The 26,752-nt window shown below is 41.3% G+C and overlaps 1 protein-coding gene across 2 annotated transcripts in view; it reads right to left on the bottom strand.

Moving 5' to 3' along the window:
• The window catches only part of Ppa2 (inorganic pyrophosphatase 2), a 59,039-nt gene that overhangs the window by 8,219 nt on the left and 24,068 nt on the right, over positions 1–26,752 (bottom strand). For both annotated transcript variants that reach the window (XM_057793596.1, XM_057793595.1), the window contains 4 exons: positions 22,639–22,725; positions 19,951–20,077; positions 4,760–4,887; positions 2,175–2,260 (listed from right to left, as the gene is read on the bottom strand). In XM_057793596.1, coding sequence (XP_057649579.1) covers positions 2,175–2,260; positions 4,760–4,887; positions 19,951–20,077; positions 22,639–22,725 — 428 coding nt within the window. The remainder of the gene's footprint in view (positions 1–2,174; positions 2,261–4,759; positions 4,888–19,950; positions 20,078–22,638; positions 22,726–26,752) is intronic.

Raw genomic sequence — 26,752 nt, 5'->3', positions numbered from 1 at the left:
TGTAATTCCATCTACTGGGGAAACTGAGGAAGGAAGGCAATTTTAAAGTCTGCCTGGGACAATGTGGGCAAATAGAAAAGAAAGGAAAAGGTCACACAGCATTGATGTAGATCTGTTGTTAAGTTCGATAGTTTACTGTGTGTCCAGTGCTTGTCCAGATGCTGGGGATAAACACTGAGCCAGTGAGTCCTCACATAACTTGAAATCCCTCAGTCTTTTGAAGTCTCAAACTGGCAATGCCCTGTGGAGAAGCTGATAATCACTAAACAGCAAACTAGGGTGCAGGTACCTACTGCAAAAAAAATGTGACTAAAAATAGCACTCAGGAATATGCTTTCTTTCTCTTTTTAATTTTGAGACACTAAATATTTTGTCCTAAATTTATAAATGTCCTAGCAGCACAAAACTAAACAAAGACAATTTATAAATGTCAGATGGTACATGCACAATCTCACTGACCAAGCCACAAAAACATGGCACCAATATCAAAAATGCTGTACATGACAAAAACTATTCTTAGAAATTAAAAAGCCATATTAAAAATAGATTAACAGTATAAAACAATTGATTAAATTAAAAACAAATGATCACCTGAAAATAATAGAGACAAAAGAAAATTTATGTGTGTGTGTGTGTGCATGTGCATGCACATGCAACCACATGTGCCCTTAATCCTGTGCATTGATGCCAGGTGGAGCGGTGCATGCATGCCACGGTGCATGTGCAGAGGTCAGTGGGTAACTCTGTGCAGTTGATTCTCTCCTCTATTTCATATGGGTCCTGGCGATTGAGATCAGGTCACCAGGCCTCCAAAGGAAGCACTGCTGTCTGCCAAATCATTTCTTTCATTGGTACTACAAAAGGATTTCCAATGAATTCGATGCACCTTCCTTCAGGAAGTTGAAAATCAACCATAACAACGTCAAGCCATAAATAATTTGGAATAACTGAAAATCTATTTATTTGGTCAAGACCACCTTCTGTGCCAAGTCCTGCGATCATATGCTAAAGCGCAGATTCGGTATACAGCATGGCAACTGACCGTCGAGCTGCCCACCAGGGAAGACACAGCAGTGGGCGAGAGCCCAGAAGATGTGAAGCCCAGAGGTGATGCTTAAGATGATTCTGGAATGGAGACACTGACCACAGGAAAATAGCTTGCAGTGGGAGACAGATCATGAGGCTGGAGAAGCAGGCTTCCTGGTGTTGAAGAGCTGGGTTAAGCCCCAGAACTGAAGGGAGCCACGAGAAGGCACTCTTAAGCATCCATATGACAGAGTCACATTTACACTCTTTGAAAGGTCATTCTGTTTAGTACTTGAGAACTAGAGGTGGGAGGATTCAGATTTTAAGATCTTTATTTTATATTTCACACAATGCTAGTAGATATAGGGGAAAATCCACATGGAATCTATGCAGAAAAGGTCTTAACCCTATAGCCAAGGCTTGGTAAATGAGCACATATTTAGATGTTTCAAATTAAAATGGAATGTAAGCATGTTGCTACTGTTTGATTCCTCTTCATTATTTAATGGTCCAGGTCATGTTGGACATGAAGATGACCTGAGTTCCATCCCCTGAATCTACAAGAACAATGATGCTGGCGAGTTGTCCTCTGACTGCCACATCTGTGCCACGCGTGCACACAGACAGATGCACACAGAAAAATACAGGTAAGACAGGGAACAGCAATGACTTTTACTGTTTATAAGAAATGATGTGGTAGATTTTAAGTAAACAAAGTAACCACATTCTTACATCCTGGAAACTGCTGTTCTTACTCTGTCTTTGCACCCATCACAGTGGACTGCAGTGAGCATTTGTTGACATGTCAGAATACCTTATTGAAATAAAAATCATTTGGAAAAAAATGAACCACATTGGATTCCTAGCTGCATACTTACAGACAGCACTCAGCAGTGACCATTAAATACATGCTCCATCAACTAGGTGGTGGCGTCACGCGCCTTTAATCCCAGAACTCTGTGAGTTCAAGGCCAGCTTGCTCTACAGAGTGAGTTCCAGGACAGCCAGAGCTACACAGAGAAACCTTGCCTTGAAAAACCAAAAAACGACATGCTTTTTTGAAACTCAGGGACTTGAGCACTATTAGGTGGATGCTGAGTAGAAACTGATAATAATTAACATTGTATCTGCAGAAGGTAGGTTCTTACCAGTTGATAGCTCCGTGGTCACATTTCTTCATGAGCATTGCTTTCCAACATTCATGTGCGTTGTTAACAACTTCAATAGCGAAAGCCTAATTCCAACCAAAAACAGAGATAGTTGCAACCTAGCTTCCACCCAAAGCAGTGTTCCACCCACACAGAACCAGTGACTGTTAAGAGCTTGAGCTCCGGAATGGGGCAAACCTGAGCAGAAAGGCTTCCTTAGTTACTGGCTATGATGTAGGCACTTAATTCCCTCGAGCCTCGACTTCCTCCTATGAGGAAGAGCATATAATGGGGTTTGGGGGGGTGCAATCTATATTAAGGGACAGGCAAACGAAAGTCTGTGGGTCAAATACAGGTTGCCACCTGTCTTTGGTCCGTGGATGCTTTAACGGAATGGCAGCATTGAGAAGGTATTTGGGAACCATACGCTGTGTCGTAAGGCCCTAAACATTTACTATTTGCCCTGTACAGACACAGTCTGCCCATCTTAGATCTAAACTACAGAGCTAATGGATGAACAAAGAAAATGCTGCACAGGAAAGTGCTTAGCCTGGTCCACAACTCGAGGAAGCAAGCATATATTCATTTCATCTTTGCCACGAGGGCACACAGTCTAACTTAAGTTTGGACACTCGCTGTCTGAAAGCAACACATCTTAGAACGGCCCAACTTTTTCTTGGTAGTAATTCATAAAACACCTGAAACTGCATAATCAGGAATAAACATTCGGCTAGGAATGCATCTAGAGACACTACCTAACAAAAATCTTCTTTAGTCTTCAAAGGAGAAAATGATTTTCACTTATTTTTTCAGATTAGTTTATGTGTATGTGTGTGCGTGTGTAAATGTATGTGCATCACATGTTTCATGTGTATGTGTGTGCGCGTGTGTAAACGTATGTGCATCGCGTTTTATGTGCATGGGTATGTGTGTACGTGTGTAAACGTATGTGCATCATATGTTTTATGTGTATGTGTGTGCGTGTGTAAATGTATGTGCATCACATGTGTGCATGAGCGCTGGAGGTAGAGACGTAATGAGATGCCCTGGAAGGGAGCTACAGGTAGATGTGAACCACCGTGTGGATGCTGGAAGCCAAACCAGACTCCCCTGCGAAAGCAGTAACTAAGTTTTTTTTTCCCCTTTCTTTAAGGAGATGGTTATTTATTAGCTAATTCTTACTAGCTTATTCTCCTCAATTACAACTAGTTATTATCATACTGAAGAAATAAAGACTTTTGGGCTCTGAGGTAGAAGTGTAATGGGAAATTTAATTTGTGAAATAAAAGTTCTTTCAAGACTACAGAGGGCTGAGCTAAGAGAATGGCTCCATTCTCAACGAGGTGGTATTGGGGACACTACTGTGGCAGAGGATAAAAATGGAAATTATACCGTGAATAATACAAGGGAGGATTTTTAGATAAAATTACTCAGGTATTCTGTTTGTAATAAATTCGAGTGCCTGCTTAATGAAATAGGCAGGGAAACTCTAGAATTAAAAACAAGAGCCATTTTCAGCCATAGAAAAAAGGCACAGCTAAATGTTCTCGAGCTAGGCTCTGCATTTTAAAGGCAATGACAAAAACCAATGCATAAAATGATTATTTTTGGAAATGTTACAAGAATGACCCAGTAATCACATAGAAGAAAACGGATGTCCATCAAAAGTAACCAGAACACAGAAGACCCCTGACACTGTGAATTCAAAACTTGTCAGGCTGCCTTTGAGGCAATAAAGAAGTGTGTGTGTGTGTGAGAGAGAGAGAGAGAGATTTTCATAGTTTCAAATGATGAAATATAAAATATATTTTGAAAGAAAAGAATAATTTATTTCAAAAACATCGAACATTCCATTTCTAAGACAAACCTAAAATACTTTAAATCTCTTAACACAGCCCTTATGGCATCAAGAATTCCTTTAATGAGCTTTTCAAGAAAACAGCGAGGCTAGCAATCAATTCTTGCAGAGAAATACTTGCTGTCAGTTTTGAGCTTTGTTTCAGTTGTAGAACATACTTTCTGTTTCCTCTTAGAAGCTGGCTAAGAGTGTGCAATTTATTTAGTGGTAACAACTTTTAAAAAATATTCCACAGTTTAGACTTCAGCTCCTTGGCTGATTGTCTGCATTTGTCTTGTATTAGATTAGAGCCACTTTATGGACGCTTTGTGGCACTCTAATGGAAAAATCCTCTATCGGTAGGATAATTCAAGAGTTCTCTTAATTGTTAAGCAACTTCATTCGGTCTGGAAAAATCCAGTCAGGAGGGAATCCTGGGAGGATTTACATGGAGGGAAAGCAGCCTCCCCAAACCAAGAAATGGAACAATTCTCTTCATACACAATTTGAAAAGTTTAAACTAATTGCAGAATCCCCTTACTCTCTGGGATGAGCTATATGTAGGTTGACCTTGTTGATTCACTTAAATAATTTGGAAAACTGTTAACACTAATGTCCTTAAATATGGAAGCCAGTACAGAGTGCCTTGTCTTCCTTCTCTATATGAATGTTCACATCAGACTGTCTATGTGAAACATGCCACCAGATACTGAGAGGTACACTTTATAATACAGATCCTCATCTTTACCTTGTTTTTGAATTCTCCGTTAAAAGCAAACTTGTTTTCTGGTTTTCCGTCTGGTACCTTATAAAGTCTAAACCAATTAAGAGTGGCTTCCAGGTAACCTGGTTTGAACTTCTTAACATCATCAATATCTGTGAAGGGAGAAACAAAAGCCTTTTGTTAAGAACCATGTATATACTCATGGTCTGAGGAAGGTAGGCAGTGTGGGACCAACTCCAGCTCAGATCATTGCCAATTGTGCTAACCATGCTTCACACGTCTCACATCGCACACGGACTTCTGTTTCCCTATGTAAAACACTGCTCCTTCATTCCACAAACATCTACTGAGTCCCCTCGGGACACAAGTTTCTTTCTGACTGGAAGTTCACAGGGCTCCGCAGCACAGGAAACAGACAGATAGTAAATGATGATAAAGTAAATTGAGGTTATCACACCCAGAAGAGGATGGTGATATCAGATAAGGGAGTGCAAGAGGACACCACAGAAGAGGGAGTCCCACCAGCAGCCAGACAGGAGAAGTAGAGAGAAGGGCACAGAGGAAACAAGGTATAAAATAGGCTAGGACCGGTGTGTTTGGAGGGAGTGGACTCTGAGAAGGAAGGGCCACCAAGCAGCGCACACCATGACAGGGATTAGCATCTTCTGACAGGTAATAGAAGGGTTTAAGTTAGTAAAATCACAGTATCCATGATTTGAGAAGCACTGGTCTAAAACGGTTGAGCACAGATGGCAGCGGTACCCTGACACTGGCCGAGAAGGCTGTGTGATTTGATTTGATCTTTTATTCAGTAGTGAGATAACCAGAATGAGCAGATGAAAACAGATGCCTGCAACTGTCATGGCTGACACTGTAGGAAGAAGCAGACAGCAAAGAAACAAATGTGCTCACCGGCAAAAGTCCCATAAAGAAAAGTGACGCCGAATAAGGAAAACAAAAATGAGTCAGGGGATTTAAACAGGGAGGTACCTAAATAGCACACACATGAAGAAAATCTTATCCTAATTCAGCCACGGTTGTCAGGATGTGCTTTTGATGACACTCGCTAGAATATACTCGGAAATAAAGCTACTGTATTGAGATTGATAAATCCCTTGTTCAATGAGGCTCCCAGGGAAGCAGCCTTTCTAATATACAATTTAAAAGTATAATAAATCCTTGCCAAAATACTGTAACTAACGGAGAAGTTTAGAATCATCCTGCTATGTACAACATCTCACAGCAAAGAACACACAAACTTGGTCAAACTTGAAAGATTAGAAAGTTCAAACTAAAACCCAGGTGATGATGTAAACACGAGATAGTCCAGAAACCACCCGGCTCCACATCTTGTGGAAACCTCCATCCTCTCACTGACAGGGAGAAGCCAGGGTCACACAGACAAGCATCATTCCCTTGCTTCTCCCCACTTGCCCCTCCAGGGCTGGAGGCTTCATATAAGTGAGATGAATTTAGTGGGGTAGAACCCAGGGAAAGGGCAAGGTTCAGTTTGCTGCCGAACAGTCTTCTGATTTAAAGTCTGAAATGCTACCGAAGGCCACAACCTATCCAAAATATTTTGGAAAAAAAAAAAAAAAAGCATCAATGTTACAATTAATCAAAGGCAAAAAGAGAGACTTGCTTGAAAGGGAAAGCAGGTTACAGCTGCTTCATTAACAAGAGTCAATACATACTTACTGAGCAGTTGTAACTGACTGCAGATCTTAAGACAGGGAATTCCACAGAGTGCACCCTTTAAGGAATGCACACTTGTGTTTGGGTTATAGAGTCCTTTGTAATGCCCCAGACTCCAGAATCCAATAAACCCTCCACCTAACACAGCACTGTTTCCTCCTCAAACTCTACTTCTTTTCATATTTTTCTGCTTATCTGGGAGGTTATTTCTAAGGTGAATTTTCCATTGATCGTTTTCTTATATCCTCCTATTCTTATAAAGCATTCCTTTAAACTGATTAACTCCAGGTTTTTCCAACTTAATGTTACTGTATTCACTTGGGAAAATATTTTAGTATACTAAACTCCAATAACTAGAAATGTTCTTTAATTTCCAAAATAGTTTCTTATACTTCAATCTAATTGATGACTCTATCCCTGTACCTTACACAATCTACTGATCTTTACCTCACTGTGTAAAATATTTGTAATGTGGGATTTCCCTCTGTATGCTGTGATTACCATTAAAGAACTGCTTTGAGCCTATAGCAGAGCAGGGCGGGGTGAAGCAGAATTGGGGGGGGGAGGGCTGGACTGAATGCTGGGAGAAAGAAGAGCGGAGTCAGGAGAACTCACGTAGCCCCACAGGAGACAGATTCTGGAACATTACCCGGTAAGCCACAGCTACATGGCGATACACAGAGTGGAGATGGGTTAAATTAATATGTAAAAGTTAGCCAATAAGAAGCTAGAGCTAATAGGCCAAGCAGTGATTTAATTAATATAGTTTCTGTGTGGTTCTTTTGGAGCTGAACAGCCGGGAACAAACAAGCAGCCTCCTTACTACACATTTGTTTGTTTATCTTTATTTGACTCACCAACTTCAAAGAAAGACACTAATTATCTACTACCCTTTTCAGCCTAGGAAGCTCTTTTGCTCAGAATTCATGGAGGGGACCTTTAAGATACCAGCGATTAAAAATGTCAAACATTTAATAATGCCAAAAAGAAGCACAAACCTCTAGTAGAAGCTAACCTTGCCAATTCTCAATTAATTACATCCCAGGAGAAAACAGCTGCATTTTTATAAACAACAAAAAACTCAGACAAAATGAGAAGCATGCAACTTTAACATTTTAAAAACCTCAATAGTAAATGTCCAACCAGAAATCCAAGTTAATGAACTATTTTTCTGAAAGTATAAAACACTGCACCTACAATTGATAAACTGATCCACGGTTTGCAGAATACACATGAGTTAAATGTAAGGAAACTATAGCAAAGAGAGCATGCCACGTTGGCTAAAATGACGGCAGAGCTGCACTATAAAAACCACGAGATGTTAAATCCTTAACCTGTTTTTCTTCTCGCTGCTTTGATACATTCTCCAGCCGAAGGTGTTAAAAACAAATGCAGGTGTGTTTATACCTTTTCTTCCACTGCAGCAGAACTCTGCACAGCAGAGTGCTGTCCCCTGTAGTCACTTAGGGATGTAACTCAGGGATGCTGGGCTCGTCTATAATGTCCCATCTGCAGCACTTCTCTGTCACATGCACCTTCATAATTTTTGCCATTTTTTAAGAAATGTAGCAATTTCCTAGCATCCATTTACTCTCACTCTTAGGGTTTTATGTGAAACTTTATAATGTAGACAATTACGGCATTTAGTGCAGAGATGGACCACTCCATCAATAAGCGAAGAGAACCTGAAGTATTTAGAAAATCAAGCGAAATATATCTCAGTTTCCCTTCTGAACCAATTGCGCCCTTTTAATTGAACTTCAACTTATCGCTTTACTGAACTATTCACAAAGGTTCTGCAGTGTGTAAGGCATTCTGAGTGCAGTGTGTGCTGAGTCCAGCGGACCCTCTAGAAGGAGGCATGCATGTCTCCCACCATCGGTGGGGCTTTATCTTTGCCAAGTGCCAGGTGTCCTCATTCCCGGCATAACTGCAATGGCATCAGTTAGGGATTTAACTAAATATCATGTAAGCAGGTGAATTTATTAATACAAAAGTGTTGGCTGCTGTGAAATTAATTTTGAATGTTCAGATAGAATCCAATAAAACTGGCTACTAAAAACATCTGTCATCAATTTAGGGCTGGGTAATAAAACAGCTGAGTTAGAGGAAAAATTAAGCATCTCCAGTACAGGCAGATTTCTGTGCCAGTGAAGTGGGAAAGCATCTTACATAACAGAAGTCGAGCTCACATAAAATGCACTTCAGTGAACTCCTTTTTAAAAAACATTTTTAATTTTCATTTTGATTTTAGGTGTATAAGTGTTTACCCACATGTGCACTACATGCATGCCTAGTGCCTGTGGCGGCAAGAAAAGGGCACTTGGGTCCCCTGGTTGTGATCTGCCATGCGGGTGCTGGGACTTGAACCATGGTCCCCTTGCAGAGCATCCAGTGCTCTTACCCAACTCTGTGAGTTGGAGGCCAGCCTGATCTACATGGTGAGTTCGGAATATTTAGAGAGGCTCTGCCAGAGAGAGAGAGAGAGACTTATAAGAATATCTATACCCATTTAAGAAAGTGAAGAAGATATCAGAAGATGGAAAGATCTCCCATGCTCATAGACAGGGAGAGAGCAAGCAAGTAGGTAAGAGGGGAGGATCTCTCTAGGAGGGGGGAAATAGAATAGTCAAAATATCAAAACTCTATAACATTAAGTAATAATCTAAAATACAGAAAAGCAAGCATTACCAAAGAGGTTTTTGCTTGTTTGTCTTCTGTTTTATTTTTGAGGTAGCCCCAGCTAACCTGAAATTTACTACATAGACCAGGCTGGCCTTGAACTTAATGTCTGCCTCTGCCTCCTGAGTGTTGGGGTTAAAGGCCTGTGCCAGCATGCCTGGCTCACCCCAGATTTTTTAAACACAGTTTTCATAGGATGTCATAATTTTTACAGTCTAAAACTATAATTATTTTATAACAGAGATATGTCCAAATTTAAAACTTTAATAAGTAACATCTTGTAGACTTTTTACACTGAAATTATAAACCAATGATTTCCAAAGGTCCATACAATCTACATAAAGTAAAAAAACCTGCAGAATTTTCGAGACGCCAACTAAAAGGCAGAGGAGACAAGAACACCTACAATGACAGACAGAGGCAAAGCTATTCCTTCCGAGCCAAGTTCTTCATTTTATTTTCCTAACTTGATTTATGCTTTTACAAAAACAAAGAAATAAATCTAAAATACCTCAATTAAAATCTACCATTATATCTTTGCAGACAATAGAGAACGAGAAACGGGCTTTTCTCTTGGGGGGGGGCTGTTATTTATCAGCTTCTGTACTGATAAATAAGATTTTTCGAAACAAGAAAAAGTCAGATGCCAAATATGAATTATCATCTCTCCACCATTCTAAAATTTTACCTATGAATGCAGCCATACTCAGAGGAAAATCTATAGACTTCTACTTTGTTATCTTTTGAAATAAGAACATGAATTAATGATTTAGAAAGAAATTATAAACATTTTAACTAATATTAACAGTTATTTCATTCAGTCTACAATGCTACTGAGAAATCAATGTAGCTAGGCACTGGCCTAAAAATAGGCTTAAAATAACACATATAAAAGGGATGCGGGCACACACAACACACATACGCATGCATATAGTTGTTCAAAATGTTTTTTATAAACATGGTTTTACTTGTTGACACTGAAGAACAGACACAGAATGAATTTTTAAGCTAAAAAGGTAGTGCTGGAGACTGAACCGAGGACCTCCTGTACACATGTTAGACAGGTACTCTAGCACCAAGGGAGATCCAACTAACTATAAATTAATTTCTTACTTCATCATTAACTGTGTGTGTGCGCACACACACCATGGTGGCAGGTACATGGAAGGCAGATGACAGCTCATGGGTCATTGTTCTCCTTCCTCGTGGGCCACAAGGATTGAATTCAGGTCACCAAGCTTGCTGGGGAAGCACCTTCACCCTGAGGCATCTCACTGGCCCCAATTTAGCTCTTATAACTTTTTCTTTGCATGCATCTGAACTAAACAAGCATCTAAAACACACACTTAGAACAAAGGAAAGCAGATGAGACGTTCACTCAGTTCCAGTACTTGAACTAACCCGCCAGCAATTACGAACCTCCTCACTGAGAACTGAAAAGATTCTGCAAGCATGTCTGAACACATTGCTGCAGTGAGTTCAGAGAACACCGAACAAGGTGTGAGAAGAGAAAGCCAAACCAACAAGCAAACAGTAGCAAAGACATGGCGTCCTCCAGAACTCAGTCTAACAGAAACAAAACAATGGGCATGGGCGTGACTCCATGCCTGTAATGAAACTCAGGGCTCTACTGTACACACTGGAAGATTTCTGAGGTCTGCATCAAGTATAAAGCAGCTGACAGAAATTAATCCTAGAATGACCCACATAACCTGACACCGTAGTAAATCCATCCACAGTGGAACCTGTGGTCCCCAGAACCCCCCACCACCCCATATGCTTTAGTTACATATTGTTTTAAAATATTAGGTAGTTATTAGGAATATGTTCAAGGACCTTCAGGAAATATGATAATACTGTATGAATGCAAAGAAATCTTAGCTGAAGAAAAGGAACTGTAAATCAATAAAAATAAAGAAGAACCAGGTTGAGAGAGGATCTGAAACAAAAACCCAGCTCTTGACAAACTTAGATATGTGGAAATAAGTGTCAGGGGCCCACTGGACACAGCAGTAGAAATGGCCTGGTCTGAGAAACAGCAGAGACCAAAGTTGACGCAATGGAAATGGCTTCTGTCGTCTGGGAAATGGCAGAAGGTGATGTAAAGTACAAGTGTCAGAAGACTCAGGAGGAAGGTAAGAGAATGGGCGAAAAACGTGTAAATTTCTCAAAGCCAACAAGACCGGGCAAGGCCAGTACAGCCTAAGCAAGGGAACCAAAGACAAAAGGATACTGTAGCAGAGTATAGGAAAAAAACATGCTGGACTCCAAAAGCAAGAAGAAAGTCTTTAAATCGGTCTGAGAAAAACAATACAAATAGAATACAAATGGCTACTGACATGCTAGAAACATCAGAGAGAGAAACAGACAAAGAGCTGGGGAAGGGGGAAGGAAGGCACATGTTTATGGAACTTAAAAATTAATACTATATCCACTGAAAATACACTTACAAAATAAACAAAAATGTAAATCTAGATAAATTAAGATGAAGAAAATTTACCACCAACAGCGCTGGGCTCCGAGAAACAGAAGGGAAATGAGATCAGATGGGGATTGGACCTGGGGAACCTTCCAGAAGGGAGTGAGTGGGTAAGGAAATGGAACCTACGTGAATACAAAATAATCCTTACATATGTGCATATTTCTCCTAATTTATCATCAGCATCATCATCATTATTATTGGTTTATCAAGACAGGGTTTCTCTGTGTAGCTCTGGGCATGTGCCACCCACCATCCAGCAGGTCTCCCAATTTTTAAAGGATATTTTATTATATTTAGAGCCATATAACAAAAGCACACTTGCTCTTTCATACGTTGGTGGAAAGGCATCAGTACAACTGGTCAGAAAGCTGGAAAGACAGTTGGACAGACAGCCGGATGGACAGCTCCACAACAACTTACAAAACTTGTCCTATGTTTACAGCTGACCCAACAGTCCTATTTACCTGCGTATTTCCTCACAGGAAATGAAAACATAGTTCCCATCAAGGCTTCAATGTCCATATCAGTCCCCAAAAGGGACTCACTGGCTATACACAGGGAAAGGGGGTTTGTGGGTATTAGGACAGACATATACCATTGTCAGAACCCCTTCAACTCCATATTCAATGTGCAGCGACTGTACGTAAATATATGTGGTGCTATGGAAGCAGCTCAGTTAGTCCAATTCATGTACTCACCCAGCATGCACTAGCGAGCTTGAGTTTCATAAACGGGGTGTGGTAGTGAACTCCCATAATCCTGGCATTTGGGAGGGAGAAGCCAGAGGGTCACAAGTTCAAGGTCATCTTCAGCTACTTAGCAAGTTTGAAGCCACCTGGGGATATATGGGACCCTGTCTCAAGTAATCAAAGAAAGCAAATGACACTCCTACCCTTCAAGGAGTTCCCGATTTCGAAAGGTGGGAAGACAAAGAAACAAATTACAAATGTAAAATCAAACGTTCCACTGAATTGAACAAAATGGTGTTTGTGGAGGAAAGACCATGCTTGCCTTACAGTGTTAAAGTCACATGGAGGGAGATGACCTTTATTTAGACTGACACCTGAAAGATAAGATGCTTCCAGGTAGACAAAGAACATTTCAGTCATGGGGATACATCTTCTAAGTCACGGGCTATAGAAGAGCCTGGCGTGCATAGATGGGAGATGCCAGGTGTCGTGGGGACTTCACAGAGTAAAGGTCAGGATAGAGTGGAAAGTTATCAAGTGACATTTACCGAGGCAGAGAATTCAGATGTCTTTGGAAAGAGAGAGTGGGAAGGCTTTCTACCTTCCTTCAAAGTTAAGATTTCTCTAAAATCAGTCTGATAAACAATGCAGAAGGCAAATTCTGGTTTCAGGATGCTGAGCCAAGAAAAATGTTAACACTGCTTCAACAGAAAAGCAAGGCAGGACCGTTCAAGGCAATGCAAAGGCAAGAAGAGATTCCATACACTTGTGAGATCAAGATGAGAAAATCAGTAATAGACTGTACGTTGGTGACTAAAGTTTACAAATGTCACAGATATAAAAATAAACTATATATACATGACTCTAAAGAAAGAACTACAAACCAGGCGGTGGTGGCGCACGCCTTTAATCCCAGCACCCAGGAGACAAGGCGGGCGGATCTCTGTGAGTCCAAGGCCAGCCTGGTCTACAAGAGCTAGTTCCAGGACAGACTCCAAAGCTACAGAGAAACCCGGTCTTAAAAAACAAAACAAAAAGAACTATAATCATTTATAATGTCAAAAATCCAAGTATAAAATGAATGTTTTTCTGTTGAAAATTATCTATTTTGAAGATATTTTCATATTTCACTCAAAATGTCAAAATGTCCATTTTTGTTTCTTCAAACATATCTTCCCCTTATATATCAACTCAAAAATTTAGGAATTTAGTGCTTAGGCTACACTGACAGCACACACACAGAGGCAGCGACAGAATAACACCCAATCTTACTGTTCATCTCACCAACTAACTGCCGCTTTTATCTGGATTATTCACGCCAAACATTAACACAGAGACGAATGTATACATCCCGCTGAGGAATTTTCACAGTTAGACAAGACCTAGCGCTCTAAGTGTAATGCCATCTCTTTGCTTCTGTTACGTAAAAGAAAGGATTTTAAAAAGAGAGAGACATCAGGAAATTGAGCTAGACGTGTGTACAACCAGTCCCTCTAAACAAAATCCACGGGAGGCAAGAACATATGTTTTTAATGCTGCTCATGAATATTCACTAGGAACACCAGCCAATGCCTAATACTCACGGCATCTTCTACACCACAAGTAGAGGCTCCTTCCTACTCAAGGAACAATTCCTTAGCTGTCTCTGCTTACCCAGGACCTTCGAAGACGCTCCTGTTGCCAGGCCTTTCTACACACTTACGTCTAATGCACACGGCTATGTGTGATGCTATCACCGGGCTTTCCTCTCATTCTCCACCCTGCCCCACAAACTCGCCTCTTGCCAAGTCAAAACCTATACTAAAAAAATACACTTACCCCATGGAAATAGAAATTAATAGCATCCCAAGTCTCTCCATAAATCTAAATATACTAGAAAACAATCTCAAAAAGTTAATAGATTTTTTTTCCAGAAATATAAACATTCATTACTAGTTAATAAGAAACTTTGCATGACCCCGCAAATGAAAACCATACCAGGGCCTTGCGCAAAGACATTTAAACGCTTTTCTAATATAACTTTATTGGAAGCATATTGTGAAGTGGCTACAAGGACGGGCAGGCATGGTGCCTAGACTGCCCCTGAACCCGCCATTCGTACACGTAAGCGACTCCCTGAGACGGATTAAAAACTGTGCTGTGTTCCCAAGAAATCGCTCAGGATCCCACAGTGGAAGCTATAATTCTGCAATGTATACGGGTGTGAAAACCCCACAGCAAACACCATCGGTGCAGATAATTGATGTACTGCTGATAATTACAACAAACTTCCCTTCAGCAGTGACCCTGATGATGCTGTTTGCCTCGAAGGAAGGCAGGTGATAGGTACTGCTGGGAAGGAACTTAGAATTGGGTAAGAGGTCAACCCACAGCTGTGGAATAAAGGCACTAGGGCTTGGGGGAGGGGCGGCACCAGGACTTTTTCACATGAATGGAGACATTTTAGAATGCAGACCTCCCCATGTTACCGCATCATCTATCATAGGAATATGACTAAAGCCCTAAAAGCTACAGGGGTCAGGGTTCAGAAAAGAAGCAACAGAGTCCCAGTAATTAATTCCTAATGATGTGCACCACACCCTCTCCCCACACGCAAGCCTCTACACCATTAATGAAATCACAAGGACAGACATCAAAAGTGCAGCGTCTAATTATCATCAGTTCATTACCGCCCTGGGGGAAAATGGTCACCCTTCCTCCACAGGTTATAAACACACTTGCCCAACTCCATGTTAGAAGAGCAAGGAGACACAGCAGTGAAGTTCCTGGGGTTTGGAGGGAGACTGGATATGAATGGCTGAAGTTTTATTTTGTTTAAGCTACTAATTCTCCCATCCCCTGGCATGTCAGTTTCCTCATCTAAAAAAAAGGACAGGGTTGGGAGGACATGCCACAGACACACACACACACACACACACACACACACACACGCACACCTTGATTGAAGCTGTAAAAGTGTTAAAGAAGTGCTTGGCATTGTTCCTAAACACATGGTGGTTCAGCTCTGCACACACTAGGGCTCCAGAAACACAAGAGGGATGCGATGTCCCTTCCTGAGCCAAGGAGCACACACCACTGTCTTTCCACATTGTGGGGAGGAGACAGCACTGCCTCTGGTTACAACAGTTAGCAGAGACATTCAGCCTCAGGACTGCTATACTAAGTCCTCCCCGCTCCCTCTCTCCTTCTACTTTGTCTTCCAATGACAATAGTAAATTATGCTCTAGGAAGACAAAATTCAAACAGATAGTAATATCATTGTTTTTTAAATAGTAGGGGCACTAGAGATGTTTACATAGAAAGTGAAATTATAGCCTAACGAATGAACTTTCCACATTTTCTCTCTTGTCCTGAAAGACAATAAAAGGGCCTAGGAAGTTTATGTTTTCCGAAATATATTCCCAAATTCTACGCATTTGAAACACTTCAGAACTGTTAGCTTTAGGACAATCTTGACACTGGCTTTTGAAAATGTGCCAACTTCCTATTGTAAAATACGTTCCTCATCACTCAGCTCATGTAAATTGCCCATTCAAAATGGACTAAAAATCAACATAATTGTTCTGATTTTAAGTTTTGGTTTTTAAGCTTACATTTTTCAAAAGTATAAAATCACCTCACAGGCAAAAGTTCTTACAGGACGAAAGACAACAGTTTTCATTTGGTTAAAGACAAAACCAGCAGCAAGGTTCAGGCTGCCCAGTGCAGAGACCTCCATTACCCAGGCCACTAAGACCCTCACATGAACAATCAAACCAAGAGAAGAATGACGAAGCCCGCACTTCAGGCTTCTTAAGAAGCTCTGAAGTTGGTTATTTCCTAACCCAGCACTATTATCTCTAATGGCACAATCATCTCCAGCACAATTAGGTGCCCAGGGACCCTTATTAACTCTTTCGGGCCATTAGGGTACCATTATAAAGCATTAAGGACTAGAATCTAATTACAGTTGATTAAATGGTCTCAGTGCTCCCCAAGTACTATGAGCCAAAAAAAAAAAAAAAAAAAAAGACTAATTTTCTATCAGGTTCTATCAGGAAGCACAGGGTATTTTATTTCAAACTTTAGCCTTCAAAAATTTCACATTGTCCCATACATCTACAGAATGTGAAACTTGACAGTAAGGTCAATTTTTTAAATGTTTTGAGACAGGCTCTCTCTCACTATGTAGTCCATGTTGACCTGAACTCACGGTGATGCTCTTGTTTCAGCCTCTCGAGTGTTGGGGTTTATAGATGTAAGCTACTATACCTGGTTATTAATGTTAACATCACATTAATCCAGCCAGGAACAATAGATTTTGCTAAGGGAAACATCATCTCTCGTGCAATGTTTATAGATTTTAGCTTTGACGTCAAAGCTAAAATCTATATAAACACGAAGTGGCCCTCTATAGCCTACCAAAGTCTGCACATGTTTTTCATTGGACAAAATAAAAGAAGCAATTTCATTATAACTCCAAAATTTCCTTAGAAAGCCCACAAACATGTCTATATTAATATAGTAAGAGATATATAGATAAATACATTGTGGTCAGGTTGTAGTTTAAATTACTCCTGGGTTGTACGGGGCAAATGCCTCTTTGACTAAGTGAACCCAACTTACAATGCAGCACTTGGCTCCACTGTGAGAGCAAGAGCTAAGGCAAATGATTCTTCATCGTCCTCCTACTGGGAATCCATCAGTGCCTGTCCAGTACACAGCACAAGGCACAGAAAGGTCAGCTTACACCAGTAAAAAGTGCCACTATTGGTCAGCTGGTGGGAGTGTCAGCCACTGTGATAATTATAATAGAAGTCCCTCTAAGAACTACAAATAGAACTAGCAAATCCTCAAGATACCCTCCGCCCCACCAAAAAAGAGAAACCTGGCCTATGAACTTATCAAACACTAGAACAAAGGATACAGAAACCTCACCTTGGTCATATAGAAGCTGCATATAACAACAAATGCTGACCCATCATTAGACAAATGGGTGAGAAGAGCATAGGACGGTCCAAAACTCTACCTGCCCAAGGATCCCACACGCTGTGATGATACCCTGGCTGGATGTAGCCCACTGAAACTGCAGCGAGCCGCATCCTCAGGCAGCTCTGTCTGGAATGGCGTTCCTTTAAGTTACCATCTAGCCTGACCACCTGCAATGACTGCACCTGCCTTTGCCTTGATAGGTAGAGAAAATGAAGGATATTTTAAAAGCTTCCAGAGACGTGCCCTTCCCTAATTAAAAAAAAAATCTTTCCTCTTATTAAAAATCTTATTGAACTATAAAAGTTCCAAGAATTCACAAAAGACCAAAGATAGTCAAGCAACCCTGGACAAAAAGAATCCTACAGAAAGTATCACCAAATCTGGTTTCAACCTGTATCTCAGAGCTACAGTAACTAAACACAGATCCACTGATTAAGGAAGTAGAACTGAGTACCCAGATTAAGTCCCCAATCAGATGTCAAAATTATACATTAGAGAAAAGAGAGTACCTTAACTCATGGTGCTAGCAAACAAGATTCAAAACACTGAAGATGAAACCAGATCCTCATCTCTCACTCAGCTACAAATGGATCAAAGGCAAGTGTGGTGTCTGAATGAGAAATGGCTCCATAATCTCAGGCATGTGAACACTTGGGCACGTGAACACTCGGTCTCCAGTTGGTAGCACTAATCTGAGAGGTTTAGGAGGTGTGGTCTTGCTGGAGGAAGTGTGTTATTAGGGTGGGCTATGAGATTAAAAGCCTCTTGCTATTTCCAGTTCTCTCTTTCATACTTGCATTTGAAGAGGAAGCTCTCAGCTTCCTCCTCCTGCTGCCACACCTCCCCATCTCCCCATCATGATGGACTCTTATCCCCCCTGGAACCAAAAGGAACTCTTCTGTAAGCTGCTTTGGTTGTGCCGTGTTAGCAAAACAAAAGTAACTAATGCAATAAGACAAGAAACTCTGAAACCACTAGAGGAAAAAATAGGAAGCAGACTTTAACTTCCAGGCAAAGGTGGGGTGATCTGAACAGGATCCCAGTAGCACAGGAGATAATACCAGCCACCAACAAACGAGATGATCTCATTTGCTGTCCAGAAAGCTTCTGGATAGCAAAGGGGTTATCAACAGACTGAAGCAATGGCTCACGGGAGGAAAGCAACCTTTCATAGTAATAAACAGAACAGATTAATGTCTAGAATATGCAAATAACTAAAAAAAAACAACTATCCAATTAAAAAATGGACTGTTAATCTGAACAGAAAGTTATCAAAAGAAATACACTGCCTAGTAAACAACTTTAAAAAGTGCTCAACATCTTTAGCCAGGGGAGAAATGCAAATTAAAAGTATTTCAAGAGTCGATCTCAACTGAGTTAAAGGGCATCATCAGTAACACAAATGGTAACAGATGCTAGTGTGGCCCCAGCAAAGGAGCAGCTCCTGGAGGCTATAAGCTAGTGTACCAGTGTGGAAATCAGTCTAGGGATTCTCAAAAAATTAGCAACAGAACTGTAGTATGACCCAGCTATAATACTCTTGGGTACATACCTAATGGAATGCACAGACATTGGCAGATGCCCATTGTTAGATGAATGGATGAGGAAAATGTGGTACATATAATAACGGAATATTACTCAGCTGTAAAGAAAAGTGAGGTGAACTTTGGTGGATGATATGAGATAACCCTTCCGTATGCTGTGAATATATGTTGTTCTCATTGGCTGATAATGAAAGCTGAATTGGTCTGTAGTCAGGCAGAATACGCCTAGATGGGAAAGTCAAACGGAGATACAGAGAAGAGAAGGGTATAGTTGAGAGATGCCCGCCAGCCGCCAGAGGGACAAGATGTATTAGAGCACAGATAAAGCCACGAGACACGTGGCAAAACATAAATTAATAAAAATGGGTTAATTTAGAAGGAAAAGCTAGTTATTAGTAAGCCTGAGTTATTTGGTCAAGCATTTTGTAATTAATTTTAAGCCTCTAAGCGATTATTTAGAAGTGGCTGTGAGATGGGGTGGGACAGAGAAACCTCCATTTACAGGTGAGATATTCTTAGGTTTGTTGTTGCCCTGGAAGAAGAGAGCAAATGTCTCTTCACATCTCCCCAGGAAAAGAGTTCCTCCAACGTGAACACAAGCTTGTGATGTTACCCAGAATTATTAGGATAACTGAGATAGAAACATAAAATATTAAAAAAATAAATAGAGAAGACTCAGGAAATTTTGAAGTCCCTGTCTTTGAGTGCCAACTCAAGTCAATAAAGAAAGTATACAAATTAAGAACTAGCTGTATAAACACGCTGCTTACAGAACAAAAGCAGCTACTCAAAGAACTAAGAAACATGGGTAAAAAGAACTAAGGAGGAGGAAGTGGGAAGACGAGACAGAAGGAAAGGAAGGAGAGGGAAGGGGACAGCAGTAGGCGGGAGTACACAGAACAACTCTCTTTATACCCACACAAAATATCATTTGTCTGTCTCATATTCTTTTTCCTTCTTCCTCCCAGCGATATGACATAGTTCACACAAAAATATAGTAAACTGACCTCTGTGGTCTATAGAAAAAGAATTTTAAAATGTTGCTTAACACCTAAATAAACAAATTTTGTTTTACATTGTTTACCTTTTCAGCTCTAAGAATTCCAATGACACGTTGAGTTACTTCTCTTTTCTGGAAAGATCCAGACTTACCATGAAATTTTTCGGCTTCAGGATCATTCACATTGATAGTAATGATTTTCCAATCTGTGGCGCCCTGATCGATAAGTGCCAAAATCCCAAGGATCTTCACCTGAATCACATCTCCACGGGATAAAACCTTCACAGAGAAAAGATGCGGTCATTTGCAAGGCTTAGGAGGATTTAACCATAAAACCACACTCATATGATGGAAATGTAAGTGTTAGTAACTACAAACCATGTGAAAATGGTCAGAAAGCCTGCCTTGCGTTCTCTTTCCTAGGAATGAGAATCTCTCTCTACTAGGAATGAGAAGATTTCTACTTCCACCCATAAAAGGATTGCTGGTTAAATAACCAAAACAAACAAACAAACAAAAAAGCCTTATATTAAACAACAGACAGTATAGGACCATGACTCAAGAGGGAAGTTACCCAAGCAGGAGGGTTGGGCTTTCTGCCCAGTGAGCAGAGGTCACAGAAGGGGAGGCCAGCAAGTGTCCCTGGACTTCCACATATATTCATGGCAGGAGCACATGTGTATGAGCACACACACTCACACAAAACAAAAAACAAATAAAACACAGTTTAAAAAGAAGAAGAAAAACCACCAGTGCCACCAGGGAGGTTGAGGCAGCTACAGAGACTGCATCATTGACTGGAGACAAGAGTTTACTCCGGATGTACACACAGGGTAGAAGAAGCTGAAAGTGTCCTCGAGGAAAGGTTACTTCAGAGCAGCCCCATCCAATGTTACACTTTTATGACTAAGGACTGTCAAAAGGATTGTCTTAGCAGGACAGCGAGTGACAACTCAGCGAGGAGACTGGTTAGTGGGAGGGATACATCAAGCGAGACATTAACGGTGAACTAGATGAAGCTACTGGCAGCAAGAAGGAAAAATAAATTAGTTTTGAAAGCTCTTTTGGACACAAAATCAATATTGCATCATTAACGGGTGACGAGAAGCTAGCAGTCGAGATGACCCTCTGTTCCCGGTGGCGGAGTATGGACCTGTGCACTTTCTGTTGCTCTCCTCTCCCATAACCCCCTCCCACCCCACCCGGAAAATACCGAGAGCTGAGAATTAGCAAAAAGGAAAAAGTGAATATAGCTAGGGACACAAACTTGAGAGGCCGGAGAGATCTCTGAGTACAGATATAGGAGCTGAATGCAAGGGCGTTAGTTGATGTTGTCAATTATAAGAAGAAAACCAGAGACCCCTGGGACTGGCTCACTGGGCAGGAGAGCACAGGAGCACAGGAACTGACAAGGGCTCATCCTCCAGCTCCCCGGGACTAAGCAGCAGGCAGGAGGAAAAGCACTAACAAATGAAACCATGGGGAGGGAGCCAGACTGCTGGGCGGGAAAGCCGACTAGTGTGATATAATTGACTGTGCCTCAAATGAGGAAGAGGAAATGACAGGTACCGAAGGAAACGCAAAGGCCTCTGCTGCAGCCTAGGGAACCCCATGATGGCAGGTTGACTGCAATGATGGTGGAGGGGAAGAAGCAACCTCAGGATGGAGTGACGAGGATGGGAGCAGGGGATGGAGATGGGTACTGTGTGCAGGGGGTCTGAGAGGGTGCCTACGGTAAGACGTCAACAATAACAGAGAACTACTAAAGAGTAAGGCGAAGAAAATGTCCCTCACAGGTAGGAAGTGTGGCCTCTAGAGCAGTTGTGGGGGGTGGCACAGACCCCTTACACAGTTCTGGGGCAATGAAGAGGGAGCTCGCCCCTGCTAAGGTCTACGAGAGATTTACCTCAGAGACTGGAAGCTTTTCTGGGAAAATAAATAGCTCTAGATAGGAACAGCAGGGAACAACAAGCTAGTAAGGAGTGTAGTAAAAACAGGAACAGAACAGACGGGAGAGTTACTAAGCAGTACCAGCCCGCAGACTGGAGAACTTTATCTCCCTCCACAGGACTAGGCAGCCCGGAAGCAGATATGAGAAGAAAAAGGAGGAGGGTTTTCTGTCTCCTGATTTCAAGTGTGTGCACACCTGTATACACACGTGTGAGGGTAGGCATCCGTGTGTGTGGTCAGAGGATAATCTCTTCTTATTTGGGACAGGGTCTTCCAGCTGCCTGAACTTCACCGAACAGGCCCAGCTAGCTAGCCAGCAAGGTCCAGGCATCTACTTGTCTTTGCCTCCCCAGAAGTGGCATTACAGGTGTGTGTCACTGTGGTAGGCCTCCCTTCCCCAGGTTCTGGGGATCCAAACTTAGATTATCACACTCTCTTCACCATGCATTTTACCACCGAAGCCACTCCTCCAGCCCCGGCAGGTGGTTCCCATCAGTACTCAAGTTTTTGTCTAGACGATGGCAAGGAACCTAAAGACTGGGCTTGGCAAACCTCCAATAGAGGGTCAGGTGGCAAATATTTTAGGCCTTGCGGTCCCTGTTACAAGTCCTCAGCTCTGCTGCTGTGAGGTAAAAGCAGCCTTACACAAGGCACACACGAGTGCAGCTGTACTGTGTGTGAAAATCAGAACCAGGCGGTGGCTGGACTCCACCTGCCATGGTTCCTCAAGCCCAGACTTAGGACAAAGTAAAGATCTCTGAAAAGTCTGAATATCAGAGAGATGGATGCGCTCTGACTCTGAAGAGTCAAAGAACTGGAGGCCAAAATGAGATTGTCAGGCGTGAATAAACCAGAATACTGTGAAGGTCAGCGCAGTCTAGGGAACAAACCTTGGAGCCTATTTCACAAACGTCAACAGGGTCGTTATCTCCAGTACAATTTGTGTTCTTATCCTTCTGATATGGATCTTCCCAGGTCTAAAGAAACAAAACAAAAACAAAATCAAAAACTGAGGCAGAAATGTAGGTTAGCACTCTCTGCAGTACACGTTCATCTTCCCCATGATCATGAAGTTTTATAGCTAGCCACGATTCAAAGGAAAAATTACCCAAAGTCATGCAGGCTCTGGGCTAACACAGCAGCACACTGTACGCCCACAAGCACCGTAATAATTAAGAGAGATTTACAGCACTTCCTCCTTCTGTCTAATTTGTCTGTCCTCACATCTGAAAGTGGGCGGTATTTCCAGAATATTCACCCTCCAAGCTTAGTCAGTGGCTGAATTCACATTCACAAATCTCAGAGTTTCACTGTTTCTCTCACTACCAACTGTCTTGTCTGTGGCTCCAGTCACTCGCTGCTCCATCTGACACAGTGGCAGCCTCTAGGCCTAGCTTTTCCTGTCTGAAACGAACTTCCTATTGGTTAAATATCTCCACTGTTAGAAAGAGCTCTCCCCCAAGAAACAAAGGACAAGGTATGATTTACTCCAATGAAGAAAACCCCATTTCTTGTCTCATTTCCTGCCCTTAAAAAACTTCTCTGCCTTTGTCACTAAATTTCAGGATCCTGACAAAAATCACACAAATAATTCAACCCTTCCTTCTACTGGGAAGATGATAACCCACTGACTACAAAATATATGTTACAGTTTTGGCGATGAATAATGTAATTGGAATTTGCCATTAATTTAAAGATCTCTCCCAGGCATCTCCTCCCTCCAGGAGCTTCTTAACTGCTTGACTCTGAATCAAATTACAGAAATTGACTACAATGATTTGTCTTAAATTGACATTAGAAGGGATGAGAAACTGCCAACTCAAGATTCAGCCACCGCTATTATCCTGGCATTCACATTATCCGAGTTTACTTTCTCTATTTTGTGTAGGTAACTAAAAATACATACTTATTTACAGGCAACCCCAGAAAAACTTAAGACTTCTAGTCTTAATTATAATACATCTATTGATCCATCCTTATTTTAAAATAAGCAAAAAACAACAACAAAAAATCTGGTCCAGCAAGTTTGCCCCAATACTAAAACTACTAAAAAACAAGAATAAAAACCATTACAATTGTTAACCTTATTATACACTGGCCATACACTGACAGATACTTTCTAACACACACACACACATCCTGTCACACACACATGTGCACACAAACACATGCACACGCACAGACACACACACACACACAGCTTGTAAGGAGTACATCATTATCCACCCGATAGTACAAATCAACTGAAATGGTCTACAGTGCCAAAACTCACTGAGTTTCTGGGTAGCAGAGCCAGGGTTAGACTCCATAATGTGAGCCAGAACTTAAGATGCTCGCATTTCAGCGGCCACAGCAAATTCTGTCTCCTAGTTCCCCTCTGCTGTTCCTTACTCTCAGAATGGCTGTGCATTTCTGCACCTTGCACATTCGTGCAATCCTGCAGCATCTCCGTTCTCTCCGGGTCCTCCCATCAATGCTGCTCCTCTCCTATACTGACTACCAGACACTGGCATCCACTCACAAGGCTGGATACTGAGTATCCACTGTGGGCCAGGAGCAATATGAATAAGGCAGGCTCCACAACCAAGAGAGAGCTGCTAATAAATGGAGGAACATTTGTCTCAATGTGTGGGGGAACCAACATGGGATCAAACTAAAACCCACGATCTAGACCATAAAATCGGAAATACCCATGAGTTTCCTCTTCCCTAAGGCATGAGTCTCACTTCCATGCAGTTGAACCAGAAGTCACACTGGCCAAAAGAAGACAGCTACATACCAGTCCTGCCTCAGCCACAACAACTTTGACTGAGCATCCAGACCTCAGTTCCTTCAACTGTATAAGGGAGGCCACAAATAAGATAATGCTTGGATACATCCCAGCCCTAGTCCTGATGTCTAGTGTTTATTCACATTCTCCATGCATACTACCAGTGACTAGGAAGCTCGTACCCATACTGAGCAACATTAATTTTAAGAAACTCTTTCCTTATATTGCCATCTTGTTTGTGAGCTGAGCCTGTATCAGCCGAGCCATCTCTACAGCCCTTGTCCTTTATACTGTAGAGGCAAAAGCGTCTTCTCATAACATGCACGCGATATGGCTCTGGAGAATTTTCTCCTATTTTTTTAGACTTATTTGTTAATGTGTATGAATGTTCTCATGCACACATATGTAAGTGCACCACGCTTGTGCCTGGTGGCTGTGGCGGCCACAAGAGGGCACTGGATCCCTTAGAACTAGAGTTATGGATGACTAGGAACCATCCCATGGATGCTGGGAAGTGAACCTGGGTCCTCTGCAAGAGCAATATTGCTCCTAATCACTGGGCCATCTCGCCAGCCCTTCAGTGAATCTTTCTGACTGAATTCACCCTCACTTCCAATGTTATCTAACAATTTAGTTTCTAATGCTGAGGAATTAAAAATATAATGAAATATTCTTAAGCTGTTCAATACTGTGACTTTTCAGGCCATTTCTTCTTCTGTATGATGTTCTGTACCAGCAAAATATATAGGATAGGGGGAGGGGAGTGGGGGGAGGGGGCAATATTTGGGAGGAGGGGAGGGAAATGGGAAACGGGGAGCAGGTGGAAATTTTAATTAAAAAAGAATAAAAAAAAAAAAACCCAAAACACGGACTGGTTCCTTCCCTATTTCTGCCTTTAGCATTTCATCTCTTCAAGCTTCAGTTGTATTCCAAAGTTTTTACCTTGGATTAAGTAATGTCACTTTTAACTAGAAAATACAGTATACTTTCAACAGGCGAGGAAACCTTCAACTATGTAAAAATTTGAGAATGCCCTCTAGTGGTAATTTAGGTGAATAACAGGGCAGAGAAAAGAAAAAGCTCAGACCGGCGAAGAAGGATCAAAAAGAGAACATTCAAACTCAACTAAGAAATAAGGCAAACGGGACAAATGGGCTAAATACACAAACAGGTAATTTGAGGAAAAAAATACAGATGATTTATACATTTAAGAAAAGTTAATGATTTGAGAACCACAAATTAAAAGTACATTCCAACACAATTTCTCTAAGAATTTACAGATCTGATAACTCAGAATACTAGACAGGCTACAGGCCACCTGGAACCCTATATGATGCTTGTAAGAGTGTAAATTGTTATAACTTCTAATATGACAAATTGAAGAATATTTAATAAAGCAGGATGGGTATATAACTCACAATTTGACTCATAAATGTCTCTCTAGTACAATGGTTCTCAACCTTCCTAATGCTGTGACCCTTTAATGCAATTTTTTATGCTGTGGGGATCCCCAATCATAAAATTAGTTCTGTTGCTACTTCATAACTTAATATTTCTATTGTTATGAATCATAATGTTAACATCTATGTTTTGTGATGGCCTTAGGTAACCCCTGTGAAAGGGCTATTGAGAACCATTGCCCGACCCAGTAGATAATCTAAAAATACAAAGTCTTAGTATGGAACCAAGAAAAGAATAACCAAAACCTACAAACAACCTAGCAAGAAATGATTATAAACCTACAAATATGAAATCAGAATAAATATTGATATGGCCTAAAACAAACCCTAGCTTTGTACAAGAATTGGAGATCATTACTTTACAATCTCTATCAACCAATATGCTTGTAATTGCCACACTCTGGTCCTTGGGTCTCCTAGAAAATCACTGAAAATGAGAAAAAACAGCTGTCCCCATGGACGGGTGTTGACAAGTTCTTGCTGATCATCTAGGGTTCTTAGTTCCAAATCAGAGGGAGTGAGAGCTATTCATCCCAATCTGCATCAAAACAGACCAAACTGCCTGACAGTCTGCCGCCTTTGTCCTCAGCAGCTACGTCAGTGGCAAGAGCCGCACTGATGAGCTAACAGTACTGAGAACTATAGAGCCTCCCCTGGACAGACCACACAGACGAATAAACAAGCCTCTTCTCAGGCTCTAAACCTAACAACTAACACCATCTAATGCTTGTGGCCAATGACTCAAATTTGTAATGAAGTTTAAAACAATAAACG

Source organism: Chionomys nivalis, chromosome 18, assembly GCF_950005125.1.
Source record: "Chionomys nivalis chromosome 18, mChiNiv1.1, whole genome shotgun sequence".
Classification (NCBI taxonomy): domain Eukaryota; kingdom Metazoa; phylum Chordata; class Mammalia; order Rodentia; family Cricetidae; genus Chionomys; species Chionomys nivalis.
This window is presented reverse-complemented; position numbering and strand designations above follow the sequence as displayed.